Source organism: Bombus impatiens, unplaced genomic scaffold (assembly GCF_000188095.3).
Source record: "Bombus impatiens unplaced genomic scaffold, BIMP_2.2 scf_0640, whole genome shotgun sequence".
NCBI lineage: Eukaryota > Metazoa > Arthropoda > Insecta > Hymenoptera > Apidae > Bombus > Bombus impatiens.
In genome coordinates, this window is record NT_177059.1 from 484468 (window position 1) to 501595 (window position 17128).

The window sequence follows — 17128 nt, forward strand, 5'->3', positions numbered from 1 at the left end:
GTTTTACCGCGTAATTCTTAAGGTTTCTTTTTGCGATATTCATTTTCTCGAGGAACCATTTTATCAAAATAGTTTTCGTCGTACAACATGGAAACGAATCGATCGAAAGAATATTACTTTTGCGAGAAACGTAAGACGAGTAAATCTTAGGCGCCTGCTCGAGCAAAGCCAAGTCGCGATATTTCTTTCGCTTTTGTCCAGATTTTAAGGGAAAAGATAAACGAAGCGACCAGGTCTCTGTTACACAAAGTCACCAAGCACCGATCTTCGGGTTACTCATCTTCCCGTAAAAGTTATACAGAGAAGGGGCAAAAAACGCTGTACATAATGAAAAACGCGAAAAGAAGCAACATCGATGTAGCAACTGGTAAAAAGTAGATTAATATTTAATACGCGAATGACTTTCGTTAAAGCTAATCGATAAACGAGTTTCGCTAAAAGCAATTTCGTACGATATATAATTTTCAAATTTCATGCTTTCTCGCGTATCGTTGCATCGCGTACTACTTAAATATGAGCAAATTCATATATGTATTGATCAACGTTGTTGTTAACATTAGTATTTACTATGAAAAATGCAATGCACGATGCAAGCTGTTCGGGTCTTACACAGATTCGGTCAGGCAGAGCGAAAGCTTACAAATACCGAAAAGCAAGCTATTATAAGGTCGTAGGTGTATCATGCGATGTTCTATATTTAGAGAGAAAAATTGTCGGTATCGAGTTATACAACAAATCAGCAACGCGAAATAAGAAACCTCGAAACGGCATTTGTTCGCTAAGATAACCGATAAAGCGATGAAATTCTATCGCATCAGGCAGCCATTTTACTTCGAATTATACACCACGGATGAAAAACCGTTTCTGACAAACGTGCCTTAATCCTCTCTCGACCGATAATACAAAGCAAAGCTTCTTAATAGAAATTATACATAGAATATTTTATAGGAGGTAGCTTTAACAAGTTGTACTACCGTTCGTGTCGTTGACTTTCCCTTTTTACTATCGTATTTAATTTAAACGAAATTTAGAATCAAACGTATTATCCGTATTACTTATGCACCGAATATGCACTGAAAATCACATCACATGGGAAACAATTAATCATTATGATTAATTGTACGTTGTAAATATCATAAAATACACTTTGACGGTAAATGCGAAATAATGGAATTTGTGTAGAAAACTGCCGAAAATCCCGAGTCATCGTCATCTAATATGACTTCGCAATATGTTTGACTTTCATGTTAATTTACAATCTGAATGAATTATACCGGGCACAAATTGATAGGAGAGACCAGGTTTGACAGCGAATCGCGTTACAGAATTCGATCGCGTGCACAGCGGTCCCTTAACCTAGGATCGATATCACTGCTGGTTACTGCGAACTTGCGGATATTCAAATCTTACTGGGCCATAGCTCGTATTATCCTCGCGAAATTACAGTCAGGCCACTGAGTACAAGTACATAATTCACGTACAAGTAAGTGTCGTATTAGTTATGATTTGCACCTCTGCGACAACGAAATACGTTTATGCCCAAGAAAACTGGCGTTGAATACATTAGACGATGATAGTCTGCCGGTAGATGTACCATGGAACATGCTAATAGCTTAAGAACCTGAACGTGATATGTAACGACGAGTGAAATTACCAACACTGGTTAAAAAACATTTATAATCGGCGATAGAAATTATAAGATTACTGCGAAAAGTTACAACAAAGTTATTTATTACTATACCATTAGCGGTACGAGTCGATACCTAAGACCGTTGCTTCGAGCAAATTTTTTCGATAGGCGAAAATCAAAAAGAAGATGTCGATAGAGAAAATAAAGAAGTAGATGTTCAAAAGATGTCGAATAGCGTAGATATGAAACGAAGAAACGGATATCTGATTCGATGGATATCGAATCAAGCGTTCCAGTGACATTTTCCTCTATCCAAACTTTGTTAGTATGCAAAAATTCTTCTTCGATAACAAGAGACTAGGTAACTTTGTCGCGATATAATTCATACAAAATGCACGAATTCAAACGAATCCGAAGGAGCACGAAACACGGCTTGATAGTCAATGTGACGAATAATTGCACATTTGGGAATTACCACTTCGAAACTTTCCAGCTAACAGAATTCTCGTAATAGCCGATGATAGGCATGGATGGGGGTAAGTTTAAGGGTACAGAGCACTTCTCTTGTACTGGAAACTATTACTGCAGTTTGCCATCGATTGGGAGCTTCGTGGAAATCGTGGGAAATCGTGCAAAGAATGTCGATGTCATCGTGGAAAGGAAATCTTGATAAACGGTTTTACAAGCCGAGCTAACTTTCTTTAAATCGTTTTTCCTCGACCTCATAAACAAAACAATACCATCGAATTTAATGTTTTTGCATCGACAGAATTCGGCCATCTTCTACGACCATTCGTTTTATACGTACATCACATCGTTACTACGAGCGAGACAATCTTGTTCACAGACGCCGAACCAAACAGTATGTGGTGCGTTGAAAAATTTGAAACAAAAGTTTTTATTCTAATTATTTAATTAAGTTTTACGAAGGTAAAATTTCACCCGAAAGAATTAATATCTCGAGGAATATTGGGCACGTACCGCACCTTTGTTAGAAACGCGACGCAAACGTGTTTTTCGAGTTATGACTAGAAGGAAATTCTTTATGGTTCCTTAGGGTTATAAACTAAAAATAGAAGAAAAAATACAACAGTTTATCCTGTTTTACGAGTATTATTCTCCTTACCGACAAATTTCGTTAACGAAGTAACGCGTTATTACGTTCAAGGAAACGATTCGTTGCAATTAAAAAAAAAAACGCATGTTTTTAACTTGCGTCGTTTCGTTCAAACTTCGTTTCATCTCGAAAGATTCAAAGATACGATGAACAGAAACAAACAGAAACAAAAATATAGTCGAGTAGGAACGCGTTATTATCTTCGAGCATTTTAAAGATACTTTTCGGTACGTCACTTGTCTTGTCACTTACATGTTCGTTAATATGTTTCGAACGAACGAATACAACTAGAAAATAGAAGATAGAATAGAGAATAGAATAATTACCCCGACCTTAACAAAGTCTCCTCTTAAAGATGTTAGACAGTCAATAAGCGAACTCGCGGTAAAACGTCTATATGTAACATACAGCGACAGGTAGCCAAATGATTTTCGCCAAGTTGTCGGTCGTTGTAGAGTGGAGTTTGTTTAGTTAGCGTTTAAGCGCTGAACTAACGAACCACGACTAGAATTCGCTTTTGAAAACGAAATAAAACAGATGGCATTGTAGCGATATCGATCGCACGCTGAACAAGAAAAAAACAAAGGTCTCTTTCGGAAAAATGCCTTAATATTTTATTGGAATAAACGATCGTGCGATATATTAATTTTTACTTTGATCGTTCAACCGTCGTTGCAATTAAACGGAGACATTCGGAACTAACAAAGATACCTTAATGAGGGAATTCGAGAATAGCAGAAAAGTAATATTTTACAAACAAATCATTATGAAAATGTTTCACGTCGAACGTTTTTAAACGAAAACGTATCGTTCAGCGATTCGTTGAATTTGTTCGTATTCGCAAGAAGTGCCAACTTCGAAACTTCATCCTTGGCGTGTAGCGATACGAATACGGAAAGTAATCGCAATACGAATATACATATTAATCCGATACATTTTCGTAAATACGTATAATACGTATTTTTCACGAAAATAATATAATTTGTCCGATAGAATATTCTCTCTACGTTCAATTTGCTTTTCCCTGTGATCCTGGAGAAGAGCGGCGATTTTTTATTTATGTATTTGCTCTCCTCGCGTAAGCAAGATGAATTTGCAACACATAACACTTGTACGCAGCAGATTCAATATTTTCACCAAGCGAGTACGTTCGTACAAAGATACGCGTAATTAACGTATGGTAATTTTGAGCACATGTACCATACCGAGTTGTATTTTTAATATCGATCCATCGATAATAGTATTCTGTAAAATATTTATAATCGTAAATTTCAAGCGAACGAACAAATCACGGTGAAATATTACTGCCATAAACTCCTTTGTTGATAATCAGAAAAATACGCGGAAACGACAAATAACATTTAATATAATCACATCGATATATGTGTGTGTGTGTGTGTATTTACAATCTAAATACAACAGAACGATAATTTCGTGAAATAATTTCACAATCGATAATTAGGTAAATATAAATAATTTATAAGTAAACTTGTATACAGACGAAACCAATATATAATTCAAATTATCATAAATGCCTGTGTGTCTGTACTATACTATACGTATCACTGAATTGTCAGTTGCAAAATTTTAAGGATACGTGAGATAAAGCGATAAATTGAACCGAAGGTTTTTTTTTTGATCGACAACTATGTGTTTAAACGAAGAAGTCCTTAAAAATCCTTAAAAATTTGTCCTGGTTCCATAAAATATAAAACATAAATTTGTTACTCGTAACGATACCATCGTATAAATAAACTAACGTATTGTAAAGGTACAACGTGTGTGTTTCTCCTTCTACGTAAATTAGGAAAAATGGAGTATTTCGACAAGAACCTCTATAATAACGAGCTATACGTATATGTACACACGATAAATAAAAGTGCAGTTGGTTGAAATTCGAAAATGCAAAATTGCGCAGAACGCACACAGATACGACAAAACTTTAAGCAAAGTATCTAAAGTATAGCGCTTTCTATGACATTTGACAGGTGAAAGAATTTTCTATCGAGCTCTTATTTTTTCAAATATATTCGCAAAAATATGAATTTCCGTAAAAATCCGTGGTCTACTTATGAACGAAAACTATAAATTACGAAAGAAGTAGCCTTAAGAAGCGACAGAACTTTTTTCGCGTAAGCTGATGAAATTATTTATCGAAAAAGGGCCCATAAATCTATAAAAAATTTCTCAGTTCAAAGAACCCCAACGTATCGGTATTCGAACAAAGAGAAACTTCGAACTGAAGCGTACGCGCAAGTTTTGCGAGACATCCGACCCATATACAGATGGTACTCAATTTCAAAAGAGGTTAATGTCACGACATTCTCTGTTGTAATGAAAGTTAAGAAACGTCGACGCAGCGGCGTCACGTCCTTGCACTGTTCCTCGCCATGAAATCTAAGGAAACAGACACCGGGGAAGAAAATCGAGGGAAGGAGAGAAAGAGAGAGAGAGAGGGAGAGAGAGAGAGAGACAGAGCTAGAGATAAAGATAGAGATAGAGAGTAGCATCGAGGGTTAAAGACAAGCGAGTTGAAACGAAAGAGGGAAGAGAACGAAAACAAGAAGAAAAAAATGGATACGAGATGGCAAAGAGAATAAGAGAGGGAGAGAGAAAGAGAGAGAGAGCGTTTCCTCGTCACCCCTAGAATTCAATCACACCGTGTTTACAGCTCAGTACACTTAATCCTCTTTATTGGATTCAAAGCGTTTGCCGGTACACCGTATCTCAGAATTTGATCAATTTTATGGGCAAAGGATCTCGATGATACTTGCGGACCGACCATCTGTCTATTGACCTTCAATGAAATTATACCGTCATCGAGATAGCGTTATTAACTGCAACCCTTGCTCCTTGACCTATCCCATTCACTACTTTAATTCGGCAAACAGAGCACTTCTAAATAGCTGAGGGGTTGTCACCACCGATTTTTGTACGTATAGAACGTAGAGTTCGTTCCGACTGATAAAACTCGCGCTAATAAGTTAATAACGATTACACTGCGAATATTTATTCAAATTCGTATCTTTGCGAACTGAATTTAAAGAAATGGAATCTAAACGGAGATTCGTTTCACCTATTAAACGTTATCACGAGTTAAATACACTTTATGTATTTTTGTGTAAAAAAAACAAAAACGCATAAGAATCCACAGTCGAGTGGTAATTCCTTCAAATTTCCATTATTCCTTATTTAGTTAACTTTAAAATATCTGATATTATCGTTTGATAGCATAATCTGTACTTGTTTCTACATCCAAATTATAACATTTATCGCGTGATGTTTCCCAATACTTTTATTTCTACTAATAAGCTGCAGAACATCGGCATAAGAAAATAGACAGACCGCGTTTTATCATTTTTATAGCATGAATATTTTATCGTTATTCGTTTTTACGCTAAAGTATTTTAAAATTAAAGTATTTTAAAATCGCGCTTACATATACGTATGAAAAGTTGGAAAATTTGAAGCTTTCTGTCGTATTTGAGAAAACCATGCATACAATGCAGTACTCGTTGCACGTGTAGATAATTTCATAAATTTCATTGTCGGACTTATTTTCCTGTTTTCGCGAGGATCGCTTCTTTAAAAACGCGTTTTATTTGGAGACGCTTCGTATACGGTTCAATTGCTGGCGTTTTATGAAAAAAAAGTCAATACCGTGAAATAAAATGACCGAAGTATGTACTTACATCGTAGCTGAACTTTCTATTTGTAATTGAAACAAGGCTGAATTTCGTACTAATAGTACGTGTATATCAGGAATCTGTTACATACCTGTAAGCAGAAAGATATTGCACATTGAAATAATCTGTGAATGAATATATAGTCATAAAACAATTATTGTTTTCAATTTGATGTTTATAAACGTAAGGTTTAAAGCCGAAAATAATACCGAAATAGTTAGGAGAATATTGTGAAAATATTTTTAAATGACCAACGCAATCAAAAATGAGAAATAAAGAGTTTAAAATATTCGACAATGGAATTAATTACACGAGATTACTTTATAATTGAAGCTGTTGAAACACAAAGGCCCCGCGAAAGTTGTAAACGAAATTACGTGAAACTAGCTGGCATTTATACAAATGACGTGTATCATCACTTTTGTACGTTGGATGTTCCTTTGAAGTCCAAGCCGCGTCTCGCGGTAGGCATCATACGATAACTCTATTATGCGTAGTATGCGTACTAATTATACAGAGTACCCAAATTACGAGTATAAATAGAGCTTTCGAAAAAATCACGAATGTTAAAGAAAATTCGAAATGAAAAATACTTTTGAGTCGTATCAAATGTACATAAGCATTTCGCAAATGTCGTCCTATCTTAGTAAAAATAGCGATTCGTTCAATTTTTTTCATAAGCGGGTAATTAGTGGTTTAAATCGGTATTGATTTAAATCCTAGCTCGACTATGTTGCTAAAAGTCTTTTTATCACTTTTCACGCCTCTACCAAGCATGTAATCAAGATTAAGCCACAATAAAGCAAAGTTAAACGAAGTTAATCCGAGATAGCGTTAATTATTTACACGCTAAATTCCGAAGGTATTAAGCATCTTATGGTAGAACACTTGGTGTATCGCTTAAAGAGCAGAAAAATTTGAAACAGCGAAAACATCGTAGTTTGAGAAATATCGAATATATTCTACTTCTAATTACGATCTTTACTTTATTATTTTTAGCTAAATTTTCATTTCACTCGCTGAGAAGAACTTTGACAAATTCAGTTATGTACTTTCTACGCGTAATGTTTTCCGTTTTCTGTACATCACGATACACTGCGTTTCATAATATCGTATTAAGCCGCATTCATAGAATTATTTGCATAATACGCATCGTATGCATAAATATTAATATTAGATAATACTTCCCACCACTCTAGTACACACATTATGCTGTATTACCTCGTATATTACACAAGTATAAACGAATATTGAATATTTATAATGCAATCCAAATTTTCGAGTGAAAATCCTGCGTAGAATATTTATATACTTGGCAAATTGAACCGGCTCTCATCGTCAATATTTCATAGGATTTCCTATTCTAACCTAATTGATCTACAATTTCGCGCTGCATTTTGCTATAATTGATAGTTTAAATCAATTTTGTCGGTAAAGAGAATTTATTAAGGCGACGTTTATCATCTAGCGACACTCTTCCATTTCCCATTTTCCCAATTCGTTGTGTTTTATTTGCTTTAACTTGTCAGAACGATACCCAAATGAGTAATAAATTTGAACGTAACGGGCAAGATGTTCCCGGGCTGAAATTTTGCTACGTGCCCCAGTCACGGAACATACGAAACGTTAATGCAAACTGATCAAGTTTTTATGCCGACGTATCTCATCGTAGAAAGGACAATGGAAAGGCTAAGAATACAACAATTCGTTTCTTAAATCGACAAAACGAAGCAAGCTGAATAGTTGATAAATTCGATTCACGTTGAATACATTACGCTATTACTGCTTTCTATAAACGCATGTGTGTACATCCTGAGTCATGTTTCAGTAATCGCAGCCACGAATTCCAACAGCACAAATTTACCGATAAATATCTCGAAAAAATCAGTCGTTTCGTGTATCTTTTTTAATTTGTTATCGATTTTTTCTGCGTCGTTTTGAGTATCGTTCATATATACATCTTCGTTAATTTCATATTTCTGACATTGTTGAACGATCATCTTTTTTTGTAAAAAAAAAGCCGTAAAAAAAGCCTGAACTTGTGCTATTTTGCAAATCATTCGATATTTTTAATCGAGAACGATATTTTATCAAACCGTTTATTAAGCCGAACTGATTATTATGGTTAATCGTTGAATCAATTTTCATTCTCGTAGTTATCGTACATGGGGTTTTCAGAGCGATCAACGTATCTCTACGTTAAATTTTCAAAGCGTAGATAATCATTGAATCAACGAATTACGAACGCTTTTTTAGGTCGTGACATTTTGCAGTGTTTAGCGATATTTTGGACCGAATACATACTGCGATTGACCTTTCCCTTCGATTAAAATTAGTGTATGATTAATTGTTTCAAAACGACGATTACTGCAACAATACATTTCATACAACTGTGACGTTTTGTATATCATTGTCGTTAAAAAATACGTAAGAGATGAAACTGACAATTATCATTTTACCGTCATTTTAAATGTCGTTACATCGATACGAATACGATATGAACCATCAACTGATATAACATGAAAAAGTGGCTTGAAATTCATGGCTTCCGTCTTTGATATTATTATACGAAAAATATCATTATACGAATACGAATATATCTGATTTGCATGAACGTAGCGATTGAAAGTGACTGAACGAATGATAGTTACGAGAATAAAATGATTGAAAAGCATAGAAACAACAGTCGAAGAATATGAAAAGTGAGTGTAATTGAGCAAATCTGCGTTAAATAAATCTATAATAGTCTGTAATTTTATTCCGTTGTAACGAAATATTTTTCTTTGCTTGCAAATATTCTTGCGTTGCAAGGCTAATCAGCGTTGTTCCTTTTTGTTCGAGATTATTTCGCGGTATATCGATGAAACAAACAATCGACGAAAGCAGAACACTTCGTTGCTTGAAAACGTATAACTGCATAAAATTGTTCAGTGAGTTAAAAAGTGAACGACAAATACTTTAAAAAGCCGCTTTCGTAACTATCATGTTCCTGTAAAAGTTGCTTAGAGTTCGACTTAACGATTTAACAAATTCCTCCAGCGGTAAGATCGAAAATAGAAACTCTCGTGATAAAAAATATTTAATGGTATGTCCCTAAATATGTCTTATAACGGTCTTTTGAAATAACGTATTTTCAGACGTTTTGAAAATCTCGACCTCTCCAGTTCTAATAGCAGGTTTTATGTTTCTTATTAGAGATTCGTATTCTATGTAAATTTTAATATCTCGACCTAATTAGTTTCCAACCCAATTCTTCAAGAAAATATCGATTCTTAGACGTTCGTTAATAAAATTGATTATATGTATGTACAGGTCGTTAAATATCAAAAAGTTTAATTTAACTGATAATCTTATACCTAAAAATTTACTTTTCTTCAAAATTCGATTGTCGATAAATAAGAGATTGTAAAATTAACGATAGTATAGATATCATATTGATATCATATGAAATCATATACAACTATTACAGCTACTATACGCTGTAAATATCCCTTTCCAAGAATCGAGTAACAGCCATCTATCAAATGACTGAAAACGATAAAGAAACTTTCAAATCGTATCGTTATATTCGTATTCTACGTATAACTGAATTACGTTTAAAGGGCAAACTCCTTTCTGTCACTTCGATGAAATCGGCGAATAAAAAAGACTGGTCGACATCGATCGAAATTTATATTTTCAAAAATATAGAATGTAAAGTCGCGTAAGAATGTTTCTAAGGAAATTCTGTAACACTTTCAACGAAATTCTATTCTATACCGCGTAATCATCGGCGTTTCGCCATAGGTCGAGTAATTAAACCAACCGATAATTATAAAGAGTTTCCTCCGTGTAATAAATGTGTCCGGTCAAACACCGATCCTGAACAAACAAATTGGTTTTCCGACTTCATCGACATCGAGTAATTTTCAATTATACGAAACAAATCTGCACTACCGCAATCCGTTAACAGAAAATCGTCAAGATTTATTACCAGTCTCTCTCTTCTCCTCTTCGTCTTTACTTCTTCTTTAACGAGATTACCTATTTAACGATTACTATAATACCCGTCGTCCCTCTATAACGTAGCGTAACTTCAAATTTATACACAACAATGTATACGACTTACATATATGTTTTTTAATCGTCTTTTAAATTTTATCAATCAGCGTTTCATTTGATATTATCGCTATGTCGTTGTGTTAACAGCAAATAATTTATTTATGGCAGTTTAACGTTTTATATTTTTCAACTCAGAGTGAGAAACTGTAAAAGTCGAAACTCGATCTACAATTTCGAGAGAATCGTCGATAATACCTGCTGTAGCGATTGATACGACCATAAGCGATCGATTAAAACAAAAATTCCAATCATCGACGGTGATACCTTCGTGATGTTACGTAAAGTGAAAATGACATGCCTTGCGGCTACGAATATATTTTGAAAATGTCGTTTTTCTCGCTTTTGCTCGCTTGTCGTTGCGATATCGTATCTTACCGGTGATTACATCGATGACACCAAATCACACCGAATTGTCTACGATGTAGCGATTACCGGTTCTAAGCTTCGTGTGAAATTAAAAAACTGCGATCGAAAAAGAATGTGCTTGGACCATTTTTCTGCTCCGCTCCTCGCGTAAACGTGTTTTTGTCTCAATAAAAATATCCATCGGTATTGGCAAAAAGACTTGCACGTTTTAAATAACTGTGCAAACAAGAACTGGAAATTCGAACAAACGAGCGAAAACCGTCATTTTGACAGCTTTAGCGTTACTTTTCAATTCAATTTGTAACGCGATATTTGTCGATGCGAGCTTAATTTGCTTCTATTTCGCGTTTCAAGGTCGATAGAATTAACACGACGGATAAGAGGAAAGAAACACGGAAGCGAACGTTGCACCATAAATTGTCGTGAAAGAAAGAAGGAAAATGGAAGGGAAAAAATTAACGAGAGTTGCAGGGCGATCGTTCATAAACGTGCCACGCGCTTCGAATGAAACTTTCCTTCTTAATTCTAATTAATTTGGCTTTAGTACTCGCCAAGTTAAACGTCACGTTGCTGTAAACACTACGCCACAATAAATAATAAGAAAGCGAACGCGTGCAAATGAAAAACTAAAGTACCTGATGAAAGAGGGTGAGATTTTGCTAATTAAAACGTCCTAATTTTGGCCACGCGAATTGATCTTTTGTCGCGTTAATTTTCATTACTTCTTGCCGCTGAACGAGAAATATAGGAAGAATTAAAATATTTGCAAAAGTAAAGGTTCTCATTAACATTCAACATCGTGTTTAACGTTAGAACGACCAGAATGATCGAAATAACTTTGATATCGAAATAAATTTGACGATTCTTCGTAGAAACTTTTCATAAAAATAACGCACTAGACAGTGGCTGAATTTAAACAAAGTATTCATCGAGGTAATAACGAGGTTTTACAAATTCCGTGGAATAATTGAATTTTCCTCGCAATGTAAACAGTTAACAAGTATCAACTTGATTTTGCAAGTGTAAAATTAATTTACCATTATTCTACGTCTGCTAACTAAATGCTCGGTAATTTATGGACGAGGATGTACCTACTATGTTCCATCAAAATCGTAACAAGTTATGCCGCAAGTTCTCCGGCATGAATTTTCTTCTACCGAAACTTTCGAATCTTTGTTAGCTCCTTCGCGGATTTAAGCTCTTCATTTTCAAGATTGGTATCGTTAAGAGAAAATTAAAAAAAATTTGTTTAAAAAAACGACAAGTGACTGGAGGCGTAAAACGAATAATACGAATATATTCAGCGTACCGTGGGATAAAAGAAGATATTAAGGAACTTGAAATACTATCTCAAAGATACGGGAAACAAGAAGAGCATAAATCAAGGCTCAATTTTACCAAATCATACGGATAAGTCGGACAGGTAAACACGACACTACCTATGAAAGCTGATTGAAGTAAAAATAATACACAGAAAAAAGAGATTATTGTTAACAAATTTTTCATAAAATTTCGTTTCGTATTTAACTCGATTATTCGCGATATTTCATAAACAATCGATCGATGTTACGTTTCCCAACTGGTTCGGTGCCTATTCAAAATCCAGCACATTGAACTCGCTAAAAAAATAAAATTTTATTTATAAAAATAAAGATAAAATAAAACTCTGGGAAAAGTGCGAATTTGGACAAAAAATCCAATTTTAGTGACATATTTTCCTCTATCGACACCCAACTAAACGATTTTCGTTCGAATAATTCTTTTTTCCTATATTTCACCTTTTTTTAGCAGACTAAGAAACGATCGAGCGTGTATGTTTAAGCAAAATATTCTATCGAAAAAAAAGAAGGAAAACAAGGAAGAAAAATGTAAAAAAGGTAACAAACAAGAAGCCTGTATGCAAACTATCGAATAACGATGACAAGCGAGCTTTCATCAGGATAATTTTTACAAATTTCGCGGTGTAACGGCGCCATTGCGAGAGCGGGACGCGTACAAATTGACCTGCTCAATATTTCGACATTATGCCTTCACGTGTTTTCGCATTTTATCCGGCGAAACCAAACGGAGTAGCTACGTGACACGGCAATATTTGCGAAATCGCAACTTTACTATATACCGCGTAACGCATCTGTCAAACTTCGTACAATGGATTGGGCTACGCCACGATGGACGTCATAAAGCGAATAAAATTTCAAACGAGTGCGAATTGAACTTACGATTTATACGACTCCCGTAGCCGCGTCGACAAGAAAGTAAATCGTCGACGATGTTAAATAAAAATCAATCCTTCCTATCGCTTTATACCTCTGTTACAACCAATTTCTGCGTGTCCACGTTCTCTTTATGGTGTATACTTCTTTCTCTTTCATGTTTGTAAAATAATGAAATTGATAAAGGAAGAATTTCTCTCTCAACCACAAAGCGATTTTCCCTTTAAAATACCCCTTCGTTAGAAATAGAATCGTTTTCCATCGTGTATTAGGTACGTATTAGGCGTAACAAATGTTCTGCTTTTAAGTTTATATTCTTCTATATACTTCGTTACCTCGTATTCGGACGTCTTGGAAAACGCGCGAATGTGAAAGACGTGGTGAAAATGAAAAAACGGTCGAAACTTGTAGTTCTATTATTGGTAACAATGGCAGAGAACGCTTCGTTTTTAACGATACGTAACGATACGTAAAAGAGTACATAGAAGAGAAAAACAGAATCTTTTTTCTATATCTAATATTTGTATTTCTGTGAAATTCTCTAAAATCATACGGTTGATCGAAACGCGAATGAAATATTCCAGTTGGAAAAAAGTAAATTCCCGTTAAATATAAATAACTGCATATTGCTATTGAAATGTCAGGTCAGTTAAATTTTCGTATCAAGATTCGTATCAATGTTATTGTGAATGGACGTTACGTAGGTAAGCAAGATTGTGCGCTTCGATTGCATGGACCAGATTAAGATTCAATTTTGTAGATAATTGAGAAATACGTGGCACCATCAAGATTGAAACGGACTCTCTCTCTCTCTTTATATCGAGCAAAAAATTGGAGTATAATTTTGACACTCGGAAAAAGAGACACGGAAAACGAATTTATGAAAGGATTTTTTGCCTCGCTCTTATCCCAGCTATTTGCCAAGCAATTTCTGTTCCCCTCTCGGATTTCCGGATAATGTTTATTCTGTTTCAAACGATGGCCTCGAGAAACTATAAACGATATTAATCCATTAAACGTTGATTAGACGCAATCTACGTCCGGAGAAAATGAAGTTGCCAGCAAAGAAATACAACAAAGCAAGTTTGCATAAAAATCGTAAATTTCCACAAATATTTTACAAATTAAGAATATTTAATCGAACGATATTGCACCCATTTCTTTAAACATGCGAATATCACGGAGAAAGAGATATCGGGTTTATCGTTTCCTACGGAGAAACAATTTAAAAATTCAATACGCAGTCGATCGATCCCGTACTAACAAAATCCTTCGAACGAAAAAGCATTCGAACGATATTAGTGTCGTAGGATTTTTTACGAAACTTGGTAACTTTGTATCTTTGGATTTAACAGTTTGTCAGTTACTTTTAATGTTACGTCGTATCGGAGAAACGCAATTTAGCCAACAAACAAGTATAAGAATTAGTTTCTTCCGTGCGTTCTTCGACCGCGTTTGTCTGATCGAAATAAACACTCGAAATGACAGCGCAAAATCGTAAACGCAATAGGTCACAGTCGTAAAATGAGCGCCTTTTACATTTTCGCGTACACTGTTTGTAAATAACCGTCTGAAGGGGAAAAAAATGCATAGCTGTTTCTACCTCGACGGTTCAACATTCTACACGTACGATGAGATATACAATTTTCAGCGCAATTCATCGCTTTCGGTATTCGCAATGTTCTACGTTACGTCGCGTTTAAGCCTCCGTTCAGATCAACATCCGAACCTTCGGCATTAGACGATGCACGAACATAATTAAGCAGAATTAAAGTTTCCGATTCACGATTCCGTCAACGTGTATAAGAACGATACGCTTGCTTCGTAATCGGCAAAGCCTCCTAGAGAATTTCGAAATTTGTCGAAAGTGTCGCGTCAACGACCTTCGGCCGATCCGAACGACGAAACAATATGCACATATTTCTCCTATTTTAGTCGGCGTATACCGTTCGCGATAAGATTCGCAGAGAAAAGATCTGTCGTGCAAAGTAACGACAGCGAAGTAAATTTAACCCTTTGCACCTCGAGGCTTTTTTCCGCGTGATCCGCTTCGATAACTCTGAAAAGAGTAACACTCGAGCGGTAATATAGCTTTTCGAAACGAAAAATTTTGATTCTAAAAGCAAGACGGTTATATTTTTGAAAATATGTTCACTATACTTTCTACCTTTCGATCGGTATAATCGTCAAGTACGATAGTCAAGTACGGCCAAAGTGGTAGATTTCGAAACGATACGTTTCGGACGTTTTAACTAAGATGATCGGCCGAGGGATGCCGTGAAGCCGGTGATAGCGCCGGAGCACTAAGGGTTAACTTTTATCGACACTGACCGACACACTGGGAAGAGCGCAAGGATGGAGGACGCGTGCACGATGATCGGCGGTACCGTGGCGTCGCGAGCAAAGAAAGACGGATTGGCATGCGAATCGTTTTCTATACTCACCGACTATTTCCGGGCGCACGCCAACTAACAAAGTAGTCACTACTAGAAGAGGCACCTGTCGTCTACTCGTGCACATACCACGTTTCTCGCACATGATTTCACTTTAACGCGAAACACGCGCAACGAACGTAACGCTCGTCGCGTTCAGACTGAAGTTCCGAGTTCGTGGAGTTCTCTGTATATCCTAAGCGCACGAGGATCCCCCTCCCTCGGCAACGGTTCAACCCCAGTCGAGCAAGAGTGCTCTCTCCCCGACACGGGGCGACCTGTTCATCCCCACTTGGCCACCATGCTTCATCCCCTTCCGACAACGTGCTCGAAGAAACTGCTGTCAATCGGCTTGTGTCCTATGTATACCCGTCACCTTTGCGAATCACGCGTTTCTAATTATCCCATTACACGATAGACGATGTTTGCCGAATAAAAAGCAATAGCTCTCGTATTAATGCGCACGTTTTATGTTTTCAACTCGTTAAAAGATTTTTCATCAGTTCGCTAGCGAGAACGATTCGGTTTCTTTGTAACGATGAAACGAAAACGAAGCTGAGCGTATAATATATTATCACTCGTAACAGTATGTACAAACGCATTTTAAAAACAAGATATCGTAACTCGAATTCATAAAGATCCATGATTAAAACGATCTATGTCTGTATACGTTCCGGATAGGTTAAGTGATTTAATGATTTGTCGTGACAATTTCGTCCTACACCAGCGTGTTCAATTTTTATAGAAAAAGGATACTCTGACCCTATAGTTATGAGACGGAAGAGTGAACTAGATTTCTACCGTTCTTCTTTACAGTACGATCTATCCTCTTTTTTCTTCTCTTTTTCTTTTTCTTTTTTTTTTTTTTTTCTTATAATTTCAAACATTACATATTTCGTTTCTCATTAATACATACGTATTAACCTCGGCATATAAGAAGTGAAAATTTTTGGATGATTCGTTCTCGACGACAAGAATGTTTCTGGGAACAATTGATCGCTAGATGACATTTACGTAAATATTATTTAAATTCGTATCTTCGTGAAAATAATAATTAAAAGAACAGGACTTTGCCTATTAGACGTTATAACGATTACTATACTTTGGATGTTTTATATATTTCCGTATATTGTGCGCGTTCTATGCATTTTTGCGTTCTTAAATATCCCACGAACGGAGAAAAATCCTCCGTTATTACGCGTTAGAATCTCGTTTGTACGAACTCAAGCATTTTGAACAGAATTTTAGTTTGTGCTTGATCTAATCAACTACTGTCGATCGAGTCCACGTATTTGAATGTGAATTCCCATTAAATGAACCAAAAATCATAGGTATCGGAGAGAAGCGGTGAACTCCTATTACACGAATTTCGAGGTATAAATTGCTCGATCTCCGATAAGTCTATGTAAATGGATGTTCCGCTATACGTACGAATTGAGAAGTTGAAATCGTAAACGACGTACATCTCCGTTTATAAGTATTTATGCACTTATCGACGCTTACGAAAGGTACGCTACGATGAAACGCTTGCGAAAAATTGGAAATCCGAATAATTAAAAAAGACAAAAAGACGAAGCGATACT

General features: G+C 35.8%; 1 protein-coding gene across 2 annotated transcripts in view; it reads right to left on the reverse strand.

Annotated features, from left to right (window-relative positions):
• Positions 1-15711, reverse strand: part of LOC100749846 (lachesin-like) — a 259868-nt gene extending 244157 nt beyond the window's left edge. For both annotated transcript variants that reach the window (XM_012389385.3, XM_003491911.4), the window contains exon 1: positions 15558-15711. In XM_012389385.3, coding sequence (XP_012244808.1) covers positions 15558-15651 — 94 coding nt within the window. In that variant the 5' untranslated portion in view covers positions 15652-15711. The remainder of the gene's footprint in view (positions 1-15557) is intronic.
• Positions 15712-17128: the final 1417 nt, after the last annotated feature.